This window comes from Lentinula edodes (genome assembly GCF_021015755.1).
Source record: "Lentinula edodes strain Le(Bin) 0899 ss11 chromosome Unknown C8R40scaffold_3, whole genome shotgun sequence".
Taxonomy (NCBI): domain Eukaryota; kingdom Fungi; phylum Basidiomycota; class Agaricomycetes; order Agaricales; family Omphalotaceae; genus Lentinula; species Lentinula edodes.
The window spans coordinates 1722777-1740529 of NW_025764309.1; the positions used below are offsets into that span (position 1 = coordinate 1722777).

The following is a 17753-nucleotide window of genomic DNA, read 5'->3' on the forward strand; positions in this document are numbered from 1 at the left end:
CCACCTTCTTTATTCTCAAACTGTACAGTATTACATCGTCAGTTCCCGCAGACTGGATTGTGTATATAAAGCCAGCCCCCACTACCTGGTCCCTTATCTTGACCTCTCTGTCATTATCTTGGGACCAGGTACGTGCTTACTTACTAGTACTTACAACTACGATACTAATATAACTCTGTCATTATCTTGGGACCAGTCTGTCTCTGCTCCGCTTAGTCGTTCCGCATTATCACTCTGCTTAAGTCGCTCCACCTCCCTGCTCCGCTTAGTCACTCTGCCGCTGCCGCTTTGTGACAACCACCAGAAATCCGATGCAGCGGACGAGGACACATACCATCACGCAGGTTCATCGAGAGTGAAGAATATGAGGGGAGGGAAGCAGTGGTCAATAGACCACGAAGCAGACAAACCACCACCACTGGCACTGATCAGCCAGACACCGTACTCATTCGTGGCCACATCGGGAGAACTTTGGGTACCACAAACCTACAAACAAGCCATGAAATGGTCAGACCTCTGGTTCGCACCCATGAAATGGACATATGCCATTAAATTCGACGCAAAGGGCAACCTACTCAAATGCAAGGCCCGATACATTGCACAGGGATATACTCAGATACAGGGACAGGACTACGACAAGACATATGGCGGGGTGGCTAGAATGGAATCCGTCCGGCTGGTACTGGCCATCATAGCAGTACTATGCCTATCAATCTTCCAAGTCGACTTCACTGCAGCCTTTCTCAATAGCCCCATAACCCACGACGTCTACCTGAAACAACCCAATGGCTTCGTCAAACCTGGATCAGAACATCTAGTCTGTAAACTCAAGAAGTCCATCTATGGGACAATGCAGGGCAGCCACAATTGGCAAGAAACCCTCGCAGTGGACTACGCTGAAGATGGTTTCATTGCGTCCAGGGCTGACCCCTGTATCCATTACCAAAGGACTGGACAGGAGTACACCATAACCAGCACTTATGGGGACGATGTGTGCAGTGGATTGACTACAAAAACTGGCAGGGACAGGGCTGTGGCGGACCTGGGAAAACAATGGGAAGCAAATGAGGTTACGACGGAGGTTTTACTGGGTATGACTATCACACAGGACCCGGATACGAAAGTGATTACAATCACACAAAAGACATACTTCCAGCACATGCTGTCTAACTTCGGCCTCCAAAACGCATGACGCAGGAACACCCCTCTCCTGTAAGACCTGGGTCAGAATAGGTTTTAGGATAGTGTCATAAAGTACGCAGCCCCTATCATTTTCCTTTTCTCACCGTCTCGACGCCTTTACTTGTACAATACATCATCCCATCACTGTCAAACCCCCATCGATTACTGATCCATCGATTACTGATCCACCTGACCCATCTTCTCCTTCTATTGGCTTCCGCCACCTTCCTTGTTCCTAAACTGTACAGTATTACATCGTTGTTTCTCGCAGACCGGATTATGTATATATAGCCAACCCTCCACAGCCTGGTCCCTTATCTTGACCTCTCTGTCATTATCTGGGACCAGGTATGTGCTTACTTATTATTACCTATGACTACGATACTCAATATATCTCTGTCATTATCTGGGACCAGCCTGCCGCCGTTCTGCTTAGTCGCTCCGCCTCACCGTTCTGCTTAGTCGCTCCGCCTCACCGTTCTGCTTAGTCGCTCCGCTTTCCCGCTCCGTTAGTCACTCCGCCTCTGCCGCTTCGTGACATTAGGTCAAGATCCATTACTGCACTGACAGCCTACCGATAAGGTTGTCCTTGCAGGGTCTATAGACACCACGTCTTCCCCAGTTCCGCCCGACTCTGAAACACCTGTTGACAGTATAGACTGCTCCGCACTCCCGCACGCACTTGACCCCAGAGACCAAGCTCACGCCCATAACAACGACGATACTTGGCGCGATTGCCAGTCTCAACCTTGCCCCAACGCCCTTTCGAACTCAATCCGAGAGCCACTCACTGTGAGCAATATAACCTTCCTGCCGATTCCCCAGCCCCGATTGCCTACTCCCATCATGTCGACTCCTATCCCGCCTGCCCCAAACACCTCTGCGGAGGATCTCATGGCTCAGCTCATCAGACAAGTAGCTAACCTTGCTACAGCTATGGAGGAACGCTCATCCTCTAAGTCAAGCATGAACAAACCCGAGGTTTTCAAGGGTAAAGATGGCGCTGAAGCCCGTCGCTTCATGGCTCAGTTCCAGAATTGGGCGTCAGAACAACCGGATCTCGCCAAAAGCCAAGTAAAACTCATCAAGTCCGCCTTGGGCTTCTTCACAGAAAGTGCCGGAGATTGGGCAACTCCCCATCTGCTACATTTCAATGCGGAAAATCCCCCTTTCGGAGGAAATTGGGAGGCGTTTCTGAAGGAATTTAGCCAACGGTTTGAACCAATGGACCCAGGTATGGAAGCCCGTAGCGAGATCAAGAATCTCAGGCAAAGTAAAGGACAGACAGTTGCGGAATTTGCTCAGAAGTTCAAGGATATCGGAGATCGGACTGAAATGTCTGATATTGACTTGCGGGAACGTTTCTTCACTGCATTACTCCCAGAGATCCGACAACACCTCATCACCGTAAACATTGCCCAAGGAATTGCTCCGACTCTGAAGGAGGCAATCAAACGGGCCATATCGGTGGATGTCTACCTGCACGATCCCACCATGACTGGCCGGAACTCTGGATACCCTCCCACGCATACCGCTCATACTACCCCTGCTGACCCCCACGCTATGGACATTGATGCAACCCACACCAGTAATGGGAATACTAGGGAAGCATTCCTAGCTCGCATGCGAGGACGATGCTTCGGCTGCGGTGCCCAAGGTCATGTCAAGCAAAACTGCCCACACCGAGAAACCACCTGCCGCTACTGTGGACGTCGAGGACATCTGGAAGCAGTCTGTCAAGACAAATTCATGGGACTCGGACGAGACCGAGGCCGACGCCAGCAACCTCGACGCCAACAGATATCCGCTACGGGACCCGCGCCATTCTCCCTATTCCCAAACGAATCCGTCCAAATCGCGTCCTCGACCCCAACGTCTGCTCCTGCACCCGTAGCTGCTACTCCGAGCCCCCCTAACCAGGACTTTTCCAATCAGATTGGTCAAATAAGGGAATTACTTGATCGTGCTAACGCTATGTCCTCCTCGTCCTCTGGCTTTCAACAGGGTTTTTAAAGAGGGTACCCGCTTCGGCTGCACCGAGAGTACCCCGTAATCAGTTTGTTATGTTCGCTACTTCCTCGTATGACTCGCACCCATCATGTACAATATCGTCGATCCGGGAATTAAACTCTACTTCCCCACATTTCCGAATTCATGCGAGACTAAGAGGAAGGAATCACAGTATAACAACTGCAGCCATGGTAGACTGTGGAGCTACCGCCCTGTTTTTAAACCAAGACTTTGTCACCCGGAACCATGTAAGATGTGCACCCCTCCATAAACCAATCGACGTTTTTAATATCGATGGAACACCTAACCGAGCTGGACGGATAACCCATTTTGCACGTCTAGCACTCACAGTGGATAATCAAGAGCGATGGATGGACTTTCTGATCACCAACCTAGGAGGTGAAGACATCATCCTTGGACTCCCCTGGCTACGGAAGGTAAATCCGGAGATTGATTGGGAGAAAGGACGACTTTCAGTAAAGCCTCCTCGAGTAACGATAGAAGAAGTCCCAGACGAGGAGATCTTGTACTCTCATCTAGCCGCCACTCACACAGAAACCCCGATCCTCGAACTCCCGGAACTGGAACCTCCCGCAGAAAACCCCCACATTGAGGTGCCACTAGAAGCGACCCTTGAACCAAGTGAATCAGCAGCGGTGGAAGAACCACCAATACACCGAATTCGAGCCAATCATAAAACTCGCCGGGCATGGGTAAAAGCAGGAATTCTAGAGGAACAGACGGAGGAAGTCTGGTGCGCCGCAGGATTCACTTACTCCCAGCAGCTAGGAGAGGAAGCCAACCGAGACAAACCCGTTAAAACCTTCGAAGAAATGGTCCCTGAGCAGTATCGTGATTTCAAGAAGGTTTTCTCAGAATCCGCCTCCGAACGATTACCTGCCCACCAACCTTGGGACCATGCGATTGATCTCGTACCTGGAGCACCGGCAACCATGCGTACCAAGATTTATCCCATGTCCCTAAACGAGCAGGAGGAGTTGGATCGTTTCCTAGAAGAAAACCTACGGAAAGGCTATATCGTCCCCTCAAAATCACCAATCTCATCACCGGTCTTCTTCGTAAAGAAGAAGGATGGGAAACTCCGTTTCGTACAAGACTACCGGAAACTGAACGAGTACACTGTGAAGAACCGATACCCTCTCCCATTAGTTGCTGACATCATTAGCCGACTTCAGGGAGCCAGATACTTCACGAAGTTTGATGTCCGCTGGGGTTACAATAACATACGGATTAAGAAGGGGCATGAATGGAAAGGCGCGTTCGCAACAACCCGAGGCTTGTTCGAGCCTAAGGTCATGTTCTTTGGTCTCACAAATTCCCCTGCCACGTTCCAAGCACTTATGAATGCTATATTTGCTGATCTCATTGCAGCCGGCAAGGTGGCAGTCTACCTAGATGACATCCTTATCTTCAGTAACGATCTCAAGGAACACCGACGAATGGTACGGGAAGTATTAACCCGGTTAGAAAAGCACGACCTCTACCTACGACCCGAAAAATGCGAATTTGAACAACAACAGATTGAATACCTCGGACTCATCATCTCAGAAGGGGAGGTGAGAATGGATCCGGTAAAAGTAGCGGCTGTTCGTGACTGGCCAGTCCCTACTAACCTTCGGGAACTACGAGGGTTCTTGGGATTTGCAAACTTCTACCGACGCTTTATCCGGAATTTTGCCAAAATAGCACGACCTCTGAACGACCTGACAAAGAAAGACACCAGCTTTACCTGGACCGACACTCGACAGAAAGCATTTGATACCCTTCGAGAAGCCTTCATCTCCGCACCGATCCTTGCTCTATGGACACCAGACAGGCCTACTCGAATCGAGGTAGACGCATCAGGCTTTGCCACGGGAGGTGCCCTTATGCAGAAGCAAGACGATGGCCAATGGCATCCGGTAGCCTTCAGATCGGCATCCATGCAGCCAGCGGAACGGAACTACGAAATCTACGATCGAGAAATGCTTGCTATCATTGAAGCACTGAAGGATTGGAGGAACTTTCTAGAAGGACTCCCTCAACCATTCGACATCATTACGGACCATTCGAACCTCGAATTCTGGCGCACTGCACAAGACCTCACCCGTCGACAAGCCCGATGGGCCCTCTATCTGTCACGGTTTGACTTTCATATGATCCACCGCCCTGGCAGAGTAAACACCCAAGCTGATGCTCTCTCCCGCATGGCAGTTCATCATGTATCGGACAGCGATGATAACCGACAACAGACAGTCCTTAAACCTGGCCACTTCGTAAAAATTGCAGCTTCGATCCTACAGAACCCCTTAGAGGATCGTATCCGGAAAGCCTCAGAACGGGAAGCACAGGTATTGGAGGGTCTCAAAACAGTCAAAGAGCACGGACTACAGCGCTTGGCCAATGGGATAGCCGAATGGGAAGAAGACAATGGGTTGGTCTACTACCGAGGTCGAGTATACGTACCAGCAAACGACGACCTACGCACTGAGGTACTCCGTCAATGCCACGACCATCCAACTGCAGGACACCCCGGACTACACGGGACGCTCGACTTGGTCAGTACCCATTTCTGGTGGCCTACGTTGCGCTCTTTTGTGGAAAAATACGTTGATGGATGCGAGGTTTGTGCCCGTAAGAAGATCCAGCGACACCCACGGGCCGTAACTCAACCATTAGATGTACCATCCGGTCTATGGGAAGAGGTAGGGGTTGACCTGATAACACAGCTACCTAACTCCCAAGGCTACGATGCTGTCTTGGTTTGCACAGACCTGTATGGAAAACAAATTCACGCTATTCCTTGCACCAGCTCCATCACAGCCGAAGGCGTTGCCAATATTTACTACCGAGAGATCTTCCGTCTCCATGGTCTTCCTCTTCACTTTAAATCCGACCGCGGACCCCAGTTTGCAGCTAAACTCATGTGATCCCTTCTCGTTAGGCTAGGAATTAAATCAGATCTAACCTCCGGATACCGTCCTCAGTCTAATGGCCAAACCGAACGAGCAAATCAGGAAGTAGAGAAATACATCCGTCTCTATGTAGGACGACGACAAGACGACTGGGCAGAGCACCTTCCCATGGCGGAGTTTGTGATTAACTCACGGACTCATTCTGCGCTAGGCATGTCCCCGTTCGAGCTAACCTACGGCTATCTTCCCCTGTTCAATATCCCAGTGGGCCAACGCAGCGGTATTCCAGCTGTGGATGACCGTATACGGATTCTCCGAGAAGCGCGACAAGATGCCGGAGCTGCCTTACACCTAGGAAAGAAACAACAGAAGGAGGGATACGAACGCGGGAAGCGGAAAGCTCATCAATTTAAAGTTGGAGACCTAGTCTGGCTCAGTGCAGAGGACATTAACCTTCAGCTTTCCAGTGAAAAGTTAGGAGATCGACAGCTTGGCCCTTATCGCATTCTGGAGAAAATTGGCCCTTTAGACTACCGCCTTGACCTTCCCCTATCCCTAGATCGCCTCCATCCCGTCTTCCATGTTGATAAACTATACCCCTGGAAAGGTAACTCCATTAATGGCGAAATACCAACACCACCAGAGCCGGTATACTTAGAGGATGAAGACGAACCAGAATACGAAGTAGAGGAGATCTTAGACAGCCGGGTTCGATGGAAGAAGTTGGAATATTTGGTTAAGTGGAAAGGTTACGACGCAGGGCACAACTCTTGGGAACCCGCAGCCAACCTCAGTCGAGCACCAAAAATTGTTCGGGCCTTTCATAAAAAACACCCAACAGCGGCAAAGCCTTGACCATCGAGGGCAATGGTCATAAGGAGGGGGGTAATGTCATAAAGTACGCAGCCCCTATCATTTTCCTTTTCTCACCGTCTCGACGCCTTTACTTGTACGATACATCATCCCATCACTGTCAAACCCCCATCGATTACTGATCCATCGATTACTGATCCACCTGACCCATCTTCTCCTTCTATTGGCTTCCGCCACCTTCCTTGTTCCTAAACTGTACAGTATTACATCGTTGTTTCTCGCAGACCGGATTATGTATATATAGCCAACCCTCCACAGCCTGGTCCCTTATCTTGACCTCTCTGTCATTATCTGGGACCAGGTATGTGCTTACTTATTATTACCTATGACTACGATACTCAATATATCTCTGTCATTATCTGGGACCAGCCTGCCGCCATTCTGCTTAGTCGCTCCGCCTTGTTGCCTTGTCCAGTTGCTCCGCCTCACCGTTCTGCTTAGTCGCTCCGCTTTCCCGCTCCGTTAGTCACTCCGCCTCTGCCGCTTCGTGACAGATAGGTTTGGTATGAGAAGTTTACGTTGTAGCGTGCTAGGAGCAGGCTGGAGCTCGAAGGGAGCTACGGAAACCGCGACTGAGGACGGGAATGACCTAGTAGTGGCTGGGATTGAGAGATGTGACCCTTGAAGGGGTTCCTGTAAGGTCCAGGGAGGTCCCTAAGGCGTAAAATAGAGGAGGTGGAGGTACAAAACCTAGTAGCGTTGCGTAGGAGGAGTTGTACTCGCTAGAACATCAACGTGAGATTGAATGGTTCATATGGAGAATAGGTCTTGAGTGTATGAGCTCCTGAGAAGGTATACACCCGGAAGGGGAGGTCCCGGGAACTGGGGGTTGGAGGTGGACGTCCTCGAGCGTTGGGGGTGGTAATGGAGAAGCGGCAAGTAGTTCGACGTAGGAGGTAGCTTTGACGTTACCTAGACTGAGGTCCCAGAGCTTATGGAGCAATTGGGGAGCTCAAGGAGGTTTTGGGGAGGTTAGCTCACCAAGGCGGTAGGCGTTGGGGAGGTTAGCTCACCAAGGCGGTAGGCGTTGGGGAGGTTAGCTCACCAAGGCGGTAGGCGTTGGGGAGGTTAGCTCACCAAGGCAGTAGGCATTGGGGAGCTTTAGTATTGTTTGAGGGAGCTCGGAGACTCACTCGGGTTGCTTAGACATGAAGTTAAAGCATGTATTGGATCGTATAAACAATTGTAGAGATGATAGACAGAGTTGAGAGAAACAGAGATAAAGAAATAGAGAGTAAAGAGAATTCCGTATAGGTAGCAGGTACAAAGGGACAGGGACTGGACCTATGTTAAAGGGTGTGTGTTCAAAATATACCAAGCTGGGGACGCTTATGTTACAGAGGATACTTATATAGGTGGGATGAATAGGTAATGGGACATTGTAATAAATGAGCATCTAATGGGGCTGGGGTGAAGTGCGGAACCCATGAGGCTAAATTGATAGGGGATTGTCCGGCGGCATACGCGAGTCGTGGAGCTGTCGCTTCAGATGGAGGTTAGCATTGGTCGGGAGGTTGGCTAGGGTTCCGTGGTTCATGGGGGTTCCATGGGAGGTTATTTGGGAGGTGTGAAGGAGCTGATACGCGGTTCTGGGATGTCTAGGAGGGTAACGAGGGGAGCTTTTAGGGACAGGGCATGACATCTCCCACCAAATATCAAGCTCCTCAAATCACCATCACCACTACCAGAGGATGAAGTGACGTATATGAAAGACAAACTGTATCGTTCTGTAGTGGGATGCATCATGTGGGGGCAGGTATGTACAAGGCCCGACCTCGCATTTACAGCAGGCCTCCTAGCGAGATACCAACTGAACCCAGGGAGACAACATTGGGAATGTGTCAAGTGGGTAGCAGGGTACATTTTGCAGACACTACATTACGCTATCACGTACCGAGCCCCTACACAACTGAAGCCACCACCAGGGGCTGGCCTCAAAACATACGCCTACGTCGACTCAGACCACGCTGGCTGTCATGATACATACAGGTCAACATCGGGACATGTTTTCGTTATGGCGGGAGCAGCTGTATCCTGGAGTTCCAAACGACAGGCCACTGTAGCGCTATCAACCACGGAATCGGAATATATCGGGCTGTCTTGAGCGGCACAACAGGCTGTATGGATCAAGTCCTTCCTGGCTGAGGTGGACCTGGAGCAGGAGGGAGCTATTGAGCTGCTGGGGGACAACTTTGGCTCGGTGTGTCTGACAGAGAACTCAAATGTCATGCACTCGTCAAACACATTGAGATGCGGCACCACTACATTAGGGAGAAGGTCGCAAGTGGGGAAGTGCAGGTGCAGAGGATACGGTTGGGGGAGAACGTTGCGGACTTATTCACCAAGCCCCTCAATGGTACGGTTCACTCCAAACTAGTCTCGATTCTCGGTATTGATCGTATGGAGTAGGGGGGGTGTTGGACCAACTCCGTACACGATACGTATAGCCCGACTCGACCCAAGACCCCGTTACACATATATGCCGTTGCTTACCATAAACTATACAGTACCTAGGATATTACACACGACAGAAACTCCCGAGCCCCCTCAGTTGTTTTCATACCAACTGAGGTGTGCTCTCGGACTATCTGAACACGCATGTATCATACACTAACCAAATACATAGCTTAACCTTACGCTAACAGGTAGCTACAAATACCAGTTGTTTTCATACCAACTGAGCTTAACCTTACACTAACAAAAATACTGCTCATCAAAAGTATAAGATGGTCAGAGTAAAGTAGGTAAAAGTACAATGCATCTAGAGCTGGCATTGCATATAATTCATGATATTGACTAGGACTCAATGATTTGTTAAAATGGAATTGATATCAGTAACACTGTGGGGAAGAGGGCGTTTTGGCGCCTCCAAAATCCGTCCATTATCCGTAGATTTTTACCAAAAATTGACTGATTTTGGGACGTCAAAAAGTTTGTATAATTCTCAGATAGTTGACTATAGAATATAAAGTTCATATTATGCAGTTATTTTAAGTATTCTACCAATAATATTGAGGATATGATAATGACTTTCTGCCTCGCGATTCATTGATATTTTCGGCTGCCAAAAATTTGGAATAATCATAACATAACCTGCCAGCGAACATGAGGATCATATTCCTAGCTTATTTAAAATAATCGTACAATATTGTGCCATAGGTTATATAAAATTTTCACGAAATTTTCACCTCACGAAAAACATGAGGTTGTTCAAAATAACCTCGCCGAGGTTATGCATACCCGATGTTGGGACATCGAGACGTCGGGACGTCGTCGATATCGAGACATCGAGACACCGGAACGTCGTCGATATCAAGATGTCCGAACGTCGAAACGTTGCTGATGTCGGGATATCGAGAATGTTCTGGTAAATGACAAGAAAAGCCTCCCCCAGGGCTTTCTGTGCATGTTACGGACGGGTAGAAGCTATGTCAATCCCACCTAGCTCGTGTTGGTCAATACTAATTGAATGCTAGGTTAAACCTGGTACGCTCCGACAGGTCCTGAATGTCATGCCTCTCGATATCCCGACATCAGCGACGTTTCGACGTTCGGACATCTCGATATCGACGACGTTCCGGTGTCTCGATGTCTCAATATCGACGACGTCCCGATGTCTCGATGTCCCAACATCGGGTATGCATAACCTCGGCGAGGTTATTTTGAACAACATCATGTTTTTCATGAGGTGAATATTTTGTGAAAGTTTTATATAACCTATGGCACAATATTGTACGATTATTTTAAATAAGCTAGGAATATGATCCTCATGTTCGCTGGCAGGTTATGTTATGATTATTCCAAATTTTTGGCAGCCGAAAATATCAATGAATCGCGAGGCAGAAAGTCATTATCATATCCTCAATATTATTGGTAGAATACTTAAAATAACTGCATAATATGAACTTTATATTCCATAGTCAACTATCTGAGAATTATACGAACTTTTCGACGTCCCAAAATCGGTCAATCTTTGGTAAAAATCTACTGATAATGGACGGATTTTGGAGGCACCAAAACGCCCTCTTCCCCACAGTGTAAGTTCTTCAAAGAGTATTTATTGAAGTTATACTTTTTATGCTTTGCTGGGTATGTGATCCGTGCATGTTCCGCGCAAGTCACACACATGTTCCGCGCAGAAGTCCGTGCATGGTTACGGCAAATGCTAATGGCCCCTCATGGCCCCTTTCGAAGGCCCTTCGAATGACAGCTGATATTGCCTACTGCGGCCACGACACCTCCACAACTAGTATGTAATACGGAGCTCAGTCTATATATTCGCAAAACTCGACACCTGATTCAAAACAATACGATGTCTAGCATCCACCTCTATCCTACTGTAGGCGGTCTCGACCCCATTCTCAACAACACCTACAAAGATAGTAAGGGCAAGGTCCAATACGTTGTACGTACACCAATTACCCTTACGGGTCTTGGTCGGATTACTACGATCCTCAAGTCCGGGGATTTTGAAGCTATTTTAGCATCGGACTCGCTCATACAGGCTGAATACTGCGACGATGGTGCTGATCAGGACAGGATATTGACAGACAGTGACCGCACCAGCATCAATCTAGATGAGGCACCTGTGGTTGCGGATAAGCAAAGTCTTTCGACAACGGAAAACGTGGAGGAGACAGTCGTCGAAGTCGAGGAAGATCGGATGATTGAAGTTGGGAAGATTGGATGGGCTTTGTTCAAGAGCTCGATGATCACGTTTGGGAAAGGCCCGGAACAAAAAGCTGATCGGTACTTTCAGAAAGAATCTTGGGGTTTTTGGGGAAGGTATGTGGATCTCATGCCAAGAATGGACGGTGAGACATCTGATTTGAGCAATTGTAGACACAGAGTCTTTACAGGTCCAGATGGGAAGGAATACAAGTGGGTTTTGGGCTTCTATACTCCCGAGGTGAGCAAGACCAATCGAGTGGTTTTCGAATCGATATCTCATGAGATGATCATAATCGACAGCTCATCCTCAACGACGGGTCCAACACCCCCGTAGCGCGATTCCACCGTCGAAAGTTCATCTTGTGGAATACGCCTCCTGGATATCTGGAAATACTTCCTTCTGGTGTCGATATGATCGACACTATTCTTATCACGTTCATTTATATCGAGAAATTGAGGAAGGATAAGGAGAGGTCGGTCTCGAAGACGAATAGAGCATTTTGAGTTTTGGTGGGGTATGTATGATATGTGACTGGAGGAGTGGTGGAGGGAGGTATTATCCTGTATGACTTGTCCTCAGCGCCCAAAATGCGAACCCGACATTGAAGCCTTCTCCGTATCCCTTCCGCTCATACTCTTTACAATACCGGACTCTCAGCGACATATATCCCTCAAAAATCTCCATCAGTCTCCCCTCCGTATCTCTTTTTACCCAAACGCGGCTCAAATTAAAGTCTCCTGAGGATTCCAGCACCCCATTATCTCCAGCCCCTGCAGCCGCCACGCCCGTCTTCCCGCTCACACCTGGCATCTTCCCTGCGCGTGATACGTCCGAGTTGTACCGTGTCACGAAACATTCTTTTTCGTGCTCCCTGTAAAACACCTGGTTTACACGGGAGATTCGCGTCAGCTCGATGTTGTATGGTCTTTCGGAGATTGGGTCGCAGAGAGCAGGGGTGAGAGCTGAGCCGTATTTACGGCCATAGGGTATAGTCGGGAGGGACACATGGGCTGTGAGCTCCTGGATGTGGTCATTTGACCGGAGAGCTTTGTAAAGTTCTTCGTATTGTGGCTCCCTAGAGCCCTCGGGTCTATAGATCAGGCATAGGTCTTGATGGTCCATAGCGTAAAGGTTGAATTGGCCGCTGTAAGAACAGCTAGCCACCGTTAACGGTGTGATGCTCATTCGTTCGGAGATCCGCTTTATTCAAGAGGTGAGAATGATGTACTAAACGAAGGGACGAGGCTTACCTTGGACTTGGTCTTACGGTGTGTCCTCACGGGTGCATGTGTCAAGGTGGTAATGAGTGAATTCTCGTCAGACTGAATGTAACAAAAATATTATCAGACTTGAGTTCGGCATGAAGGTGATGATACACACCTCATCTTTCGAATCCTCGGATTTTCGAGCGCGTTTCGAGGATGGTCTCTCGACCGCCACCGACGCATCATCCTCTTCGTCCTCCTTTCCTGAAACACGACCGCGTTTGGTGTTCCTAGCCGGTGGTATGACGATTACAAGTCCTTTGGTTGTGTATGGAGTCGATACATTATTTCTGTTATTTCTGTGGCTGCTGGTAGGAGGTTTAACCTCGGCGATAGTATTGAGTCTCGGTATCTTGATAACATGCTTCATCCGACATCTTACTCCTTCATCCAACTCCTTTGGACCTATGATTCTAATAATCTTCTTCATCGTTAGCCTTGATTTCGTAGCATCCATCTCCTATCACGGTTTCACTCATTAGTGGACATACATAGGGCAATGATGCTGCTTGCGTAGGAAACACACCGGTACAGGTACGGTCATGGTCGTTGTAGGGCTTTGCGATCCTGAGTTTTCGATAGCACAACGTGCTGAAGATGATGGTAGAAGGAGATTAACAATGCTTTTTTATTGTTTGAGTAATCATGACTCGCATGCGCTCCCGGATGGTCAAAGCGAAATGAAGTGGCGCCACACATTACGTGTCGGCATCTATTGTAGTTCAGACGCTCACTTATCACAGGTAACCTTAAACATACCTCCGTATACTGCTTGCTTATTCCTGAAAGCTAATTTTCATTGAGCTCGAAGCGCGCCATTTACAAAAGTGTACGGGGAGGCATCAAGTTATACAGCTACCTGAAATCCTACTGAGAGCACATCAACATCAGGTCGAATCAGAAAATGCACCCACGGCTACATATGTGGGCGTTATGTGGGTCCCCTCCAAGTTACACGTGTCAGGAAGAACAATCTTCTGTTTTTGATTGAAAAGGAGTTCTCTTCCTTGAGAATATCCCCACTTCGTCCCCAGATCTCTCGCTCATATACTATTGAATATGCAGAATCAAACTTCGTTGACCAACCCGGATGCTCACAGAGGACCGACTGCAACCAATCGCCATTTGTTTGGATTGAATCCGAAGGGGTATTTCATGAACTTTGGTATGTGAACACCATTTGGGAGATGATTTTCAAAATGCCCTGACCATCAATTTATTTCTGAATGCAGACTTCGATGGTGACTATGAGCAGAGGTTTCCTTCGGATGCAATGTACGAGGAATTGGGACCAAATGCACGAGTCTGGAAAACATACCTGGCGGAGACTAGTTCGCTCGATGAAAATATGATTGGAGAAGCTCGGGATGGGCTGGATTCGATGCTGGTTTTTGTATGTGAATAGCACACGAAATCTCTCTGAACTTACCCATGTGTGTGTGCAGGCCGGTCTTTTCTCCGCTGTTGTGTCGACTCTTCTGGTTCAAGCAACGCAAAACCTCCAGGTAAACTATACCGAAGTGACTGCATCCTTGATATTTGAGCTTGTTCAAATTCAACGTGCAGTGGCAGTCGGCACCTCCATAACCGTTGTTCCTACGTCCCTATTGAATCCAACAACAACGGTCAAGCCAGATAATTTCAATGTTTGGACCAATGGCCTATGGGGAATTAGCCTGTCACTCAGCCTCTCGGTGGCTCTCGCTACAGTCCTGGTGAAACAATGGCTTCACCGTTATCTCGCGGTGCATTCTGGAACCCCAAGGGACAGGAGTCATACACGCCAGTTCCGCTATACAGGATTTGAGAAATGGCAAGTACTCAACATCATTGGGGTGTTACCTGTGATCATGCACATTTCCCTTGCCTTCTTCCTTGTGGGCCTTGTCCTCTTCCTTGCTCCATTACAGAGAGGTCTTTCATGTGTTATAGGTGTTATCACAGGCATTCTGTACACCCTATACCTAATCACAAACACTCTGCCCATCATCTATCCACAATGCCCATACCAAACACCAGTTTCTGACTTGATCCTTGCCTTTCACACATGGCTACAAAGATATATCCAAACTATACTCATGTTCATGGATTATGGTTCATCCCCCACAGTGAAAGGTCCAATCACACTCAAGTCCTCATTGAAAGATCTGGAAAAAGAAGCAGTGAAACAAGCTTATCACAGTTTGTCACTTGGGGGACTTCATCATCTGCATAAAGTGTCCACCAATCTGTCTGTTCACAATATAATCATTCAAGCTTTTGGTGGACTTTTGGTCAACTTCAAACATGGCAATATTCAGAATTTATTTTTGAACAGTGGAATTGCAGATTTTGAGCAATGGAGAATGAGTCTTGATCAAACATTGTTCCAGAGCTTGATATCCCAGAAGGATAACATAGCTAAACTTCAACTTGGGCTTGAGCCAAGGTTAGAAAGATTTTGTAGAGCATTCTTGGTGCTACAGATCCCTGTTTTTGTTCCACAGTCTATTGATCTTTACAGTGGCTCGGCATCTAACCTGTTGTCTTTGGCAACTGCTCTTGCTAGTTCCGGAGCATCCACCCCGCACAAATCATATATTGAATTCATTCTCACCTTTCACACTGAAAATCTACATCCTGTGATCTGGACTACCATAGTTCAAAATGCATTCTACTCGGACATCACTCTTATTTATAGTGATATCCACATATTCCGAGTGATTTTTCGGGCTTTATGGGGTCGGAGTGAGAATCGCCAAATTGCATTGCCTGACACAATGAACATTACCATCCAAAAATTCATGCGGGATGAATTCTGTGAGAGGATCCTCAGGAGAATTGGCAAAGCACATCTGGTTGAGGGTGGTGCCGGAACCCATGTCCATGCATTGATTTCAACACTTGAATTTTTGTGGGGTTTTGTCAGTGCCTCAAAGCCAGCTTCCCTCTCCACTGGTCAGCATCAAACAGGCAGAACCCAAGCATATGAGAAAATCATGTATTATATATTGCAACAATTCCAGGATGAGTTTTATCATCACTCCTTCAATCGCCTCTCAAGTGGGGAACAGTGGCCAATCATGAGATACTTTCTGTCCATATTCACCATGCAGATCATTGAAAAAACAGATTTATCATATGTACACACTCATCAAGAGTCCATCAGAGTACACATCATTGCACATTACAAAATAGCACTTGAAATGTATCTGAGGACAAGGCCTCTATCTGGCCATTACCCTCTTGTTATCAGGACATTTGATTCACTTCAACCTTCAATTAAACATATGTTGAGATCCTTGCCCAAGCAGCCAAGTCAACTCAAAGTTGTTAACTACAATCCAGAGATGAATAAACTATACTGCCTCATTTATGAAATTCTTGCACTAGCAATAATGCAGGGTAGTGAGACTGCTCTGCAACTTGTTGTAATCTTTGATTGCTTGGATCAACAGTCACTGTGGAATCATGATGCAAGTACAGAGCAAGGAGGAGATAATAAGTACTCAGTGATTCTCTGCCTTCTTTCCAGTCTTGCTTCGAATTCCTTGAGTATTAAATTAGACACATTCATGAGGGAGCTTTGCATAAACTACTTATACAAACCATCAAATTTGCACTATGCGGTGGTGTCTCTCATCTTCACCACTAAATTGCATTCATTTCAACTAGATAGCAAATCATTGTTAGAGCTTATGAAACTATGTCCTAGCAAGGCAGTTTGGAATAAATGCCAGATTTGGCTGCAGGCTGTGCTGGATTGGGTCCAACAAGGTTGTCAGGAGCAGGATTTCATAGATCAACAACTTGGTGAAAAGAAAATGCAAGTTTACATTACCAATCACTTGGCATATCTTAGGAAACAAGATGATCGGCAACAAATATATACTCCAAGAGTTGAAGGCTTCATAGATGATAGATTTTGGACAAAGGTGACTGAAAATTTGACCTTCAATTTTTTCCTGTTCTTACACAAGTTTCATCACAGTGGGTAAAAGCAATTGAGTTTATCGGTCAACATCATCAGACACAAGTAGAACATTGATCTGTACTGCTATGCACTTACATAAGTTAGTGTAGAACATTTTTAGTGCAGGCGATCTTGAGATTTTTTATACTCAATACAATCAATGATCAAATTGATAATTGGTTTGGATTTTATCAACTGTGATACTTACATATTTAAATATGCTAACTGTAGGGTGTACCTTTCAATCATATATTTCCATTCATTAGCAAGATATGGATGATATGTGAAGGCATAGGCTAAGGCTTGAAATCCCAGTGCCCCCAGGACAGACCTCATATATTTGCAAAACATGGATTTTCAACTAATTCTCTGGGAGAAGCTGAGAGAAGTTTCCAGCTACTTAGACATCCAGTATATTTAGGTTGCTCTGGGTGTCTAAGCAGCTGCAGACTCAGGTGTTTTCAGGTTTTAGTCAAAGTCCATGTTTATAGCATGGAAAGGGCCACGCAGAACTCCTCCAGCAACCAAAAGTTTCCTTTTTTGGATAATTAACAAGATATTGCTGAATACTTCTAGGAGAGACGTGACTACTTCCACAAAGATAAAACAACAGGCTTCATTGATGTCAGTCAAGCAGGAGTTAAAGAAATTATGTACTACTAGTATATTTGAAGTTGATGTGGCCTTCTATAAGAACTTTATGAGTATACTGATTTTCACTGTTACACTCGGATTGCATGCACAGTCCATATACTCCTCACCACCATACCATATTGCCTGGCCAAAAACTTATTGCTGCAACATCATTTCCTTGTATGTAAGTCAAGTTGTAATCAACTGGAAGTGCTTGGAAACAAGAAGGTGAGCTGTTGTCAATTTCACAG

The 17753-nt window shown here is 47.0% G+C and overlaps 4 protein-coding genes across 4 annotated transcripts; 2 read left to right on the forward strand and 2 right to left on the reverse strand.

Annotated features, from left to right (window-relative positions):
- Positions 1–7569: 7569 nt before the first annotated feature.
- C8R40DRAFT_1166360 (uncharacterized protein) lies at positions 7570–8072 on the reverse strand (the record flags this gene model as incomplete). Its single annotated transcript, XM_046230842.1, has 4 exons — positions 7570–7702; positions 7781–7911; positions 7962–7988; positions 8058–8072. 4 exons carry the CDS (start codon positions 8070–8072, stop codon positions 7570–7572), a joined length of 306 nt encoding a protein of 101 aa, XP_046091254.1.
- A 3670-nt stretch (positions 8073–11742) lies between these two features.
- On the reverse strand, positions 11743–13640 carry C8R40DRAFT_1084856 (uncharacterized protein). The gene is made up of 5 exons (XM_046227312.1): positions 13444–13640; positions 13033–13377; positions 12903–12974; positions 11823–12852; positions 11743–11765 (listed from the first exon to the last, which is right to left on the reverse strand). The coding sequence occupies exons 1-4, from the start codon at positions 13459–13461 to the stop codon at positions 12208–12210; spliced, it is 1080 nt and encodes a 359-aa protein (XP_046091255.1). The 5' UTR covers positions 13462–13640; the 3' UTR covers positions 11743–11765; positions 11823–12207.
- On the forward strand, positions 11788–12155 carry C8R40DRAFT_1035139 (uncharacterized protein; the record flags this gene model as incomplete). Its single annotated transcript, XM_046223478.1, has 2 exons — positions 11788–11889; positions 11952–12155. 2 exons carry the CDS (start codon positions 11788–11790, stop codon positions 12153–12155), a joined length of 306 nt encoding a protein of 101 aa, XP_046091256.1.
- Positions 13641–13848: 208 nt separating the features above from the next.
- C8R40DRAFT_1202659 (uncharacterized protein) lies at positions 13849–16944 on the forward strand (the record flags this gene model as incomplete). Its single annotated transcript, XM_046233131.1, has 4 exons — positions 13849–14082; positions 14150–14310; positions 14363–16831; positions 16888–16944. The coding sequence occupies exons 1-4, from the start codon at positions 13977–13979 to the stop codon at positions 16942–16944; spliced, it is 2793 nt and encodes a 930-aa protein (XP_046091257.1). The 5' UTR covers positions 13849–13976.
- Between the last annotated feature and the right edge of the window lie 809 nt (positions 16945–17753).

Coding starts and splice junctions, on each gene's coding strand:
- C8R40DRAFT_1084856 (XM_046227312.1), bottom strand. Junction 12,975..13,032: donor CCGAGGATTCGAAAGATGAG/GTGTGTATCATC, acceptor TGTTACATTCAG/TCTGACGAGAATTCACTCAT. Junction 12,853..12,902: donor ACCGTAAGACCAAGTCCAAG/GTAAGCCTCGTC, acceptor TCTTGAATAAAG/CGGATCTCCGAACGAATGAG.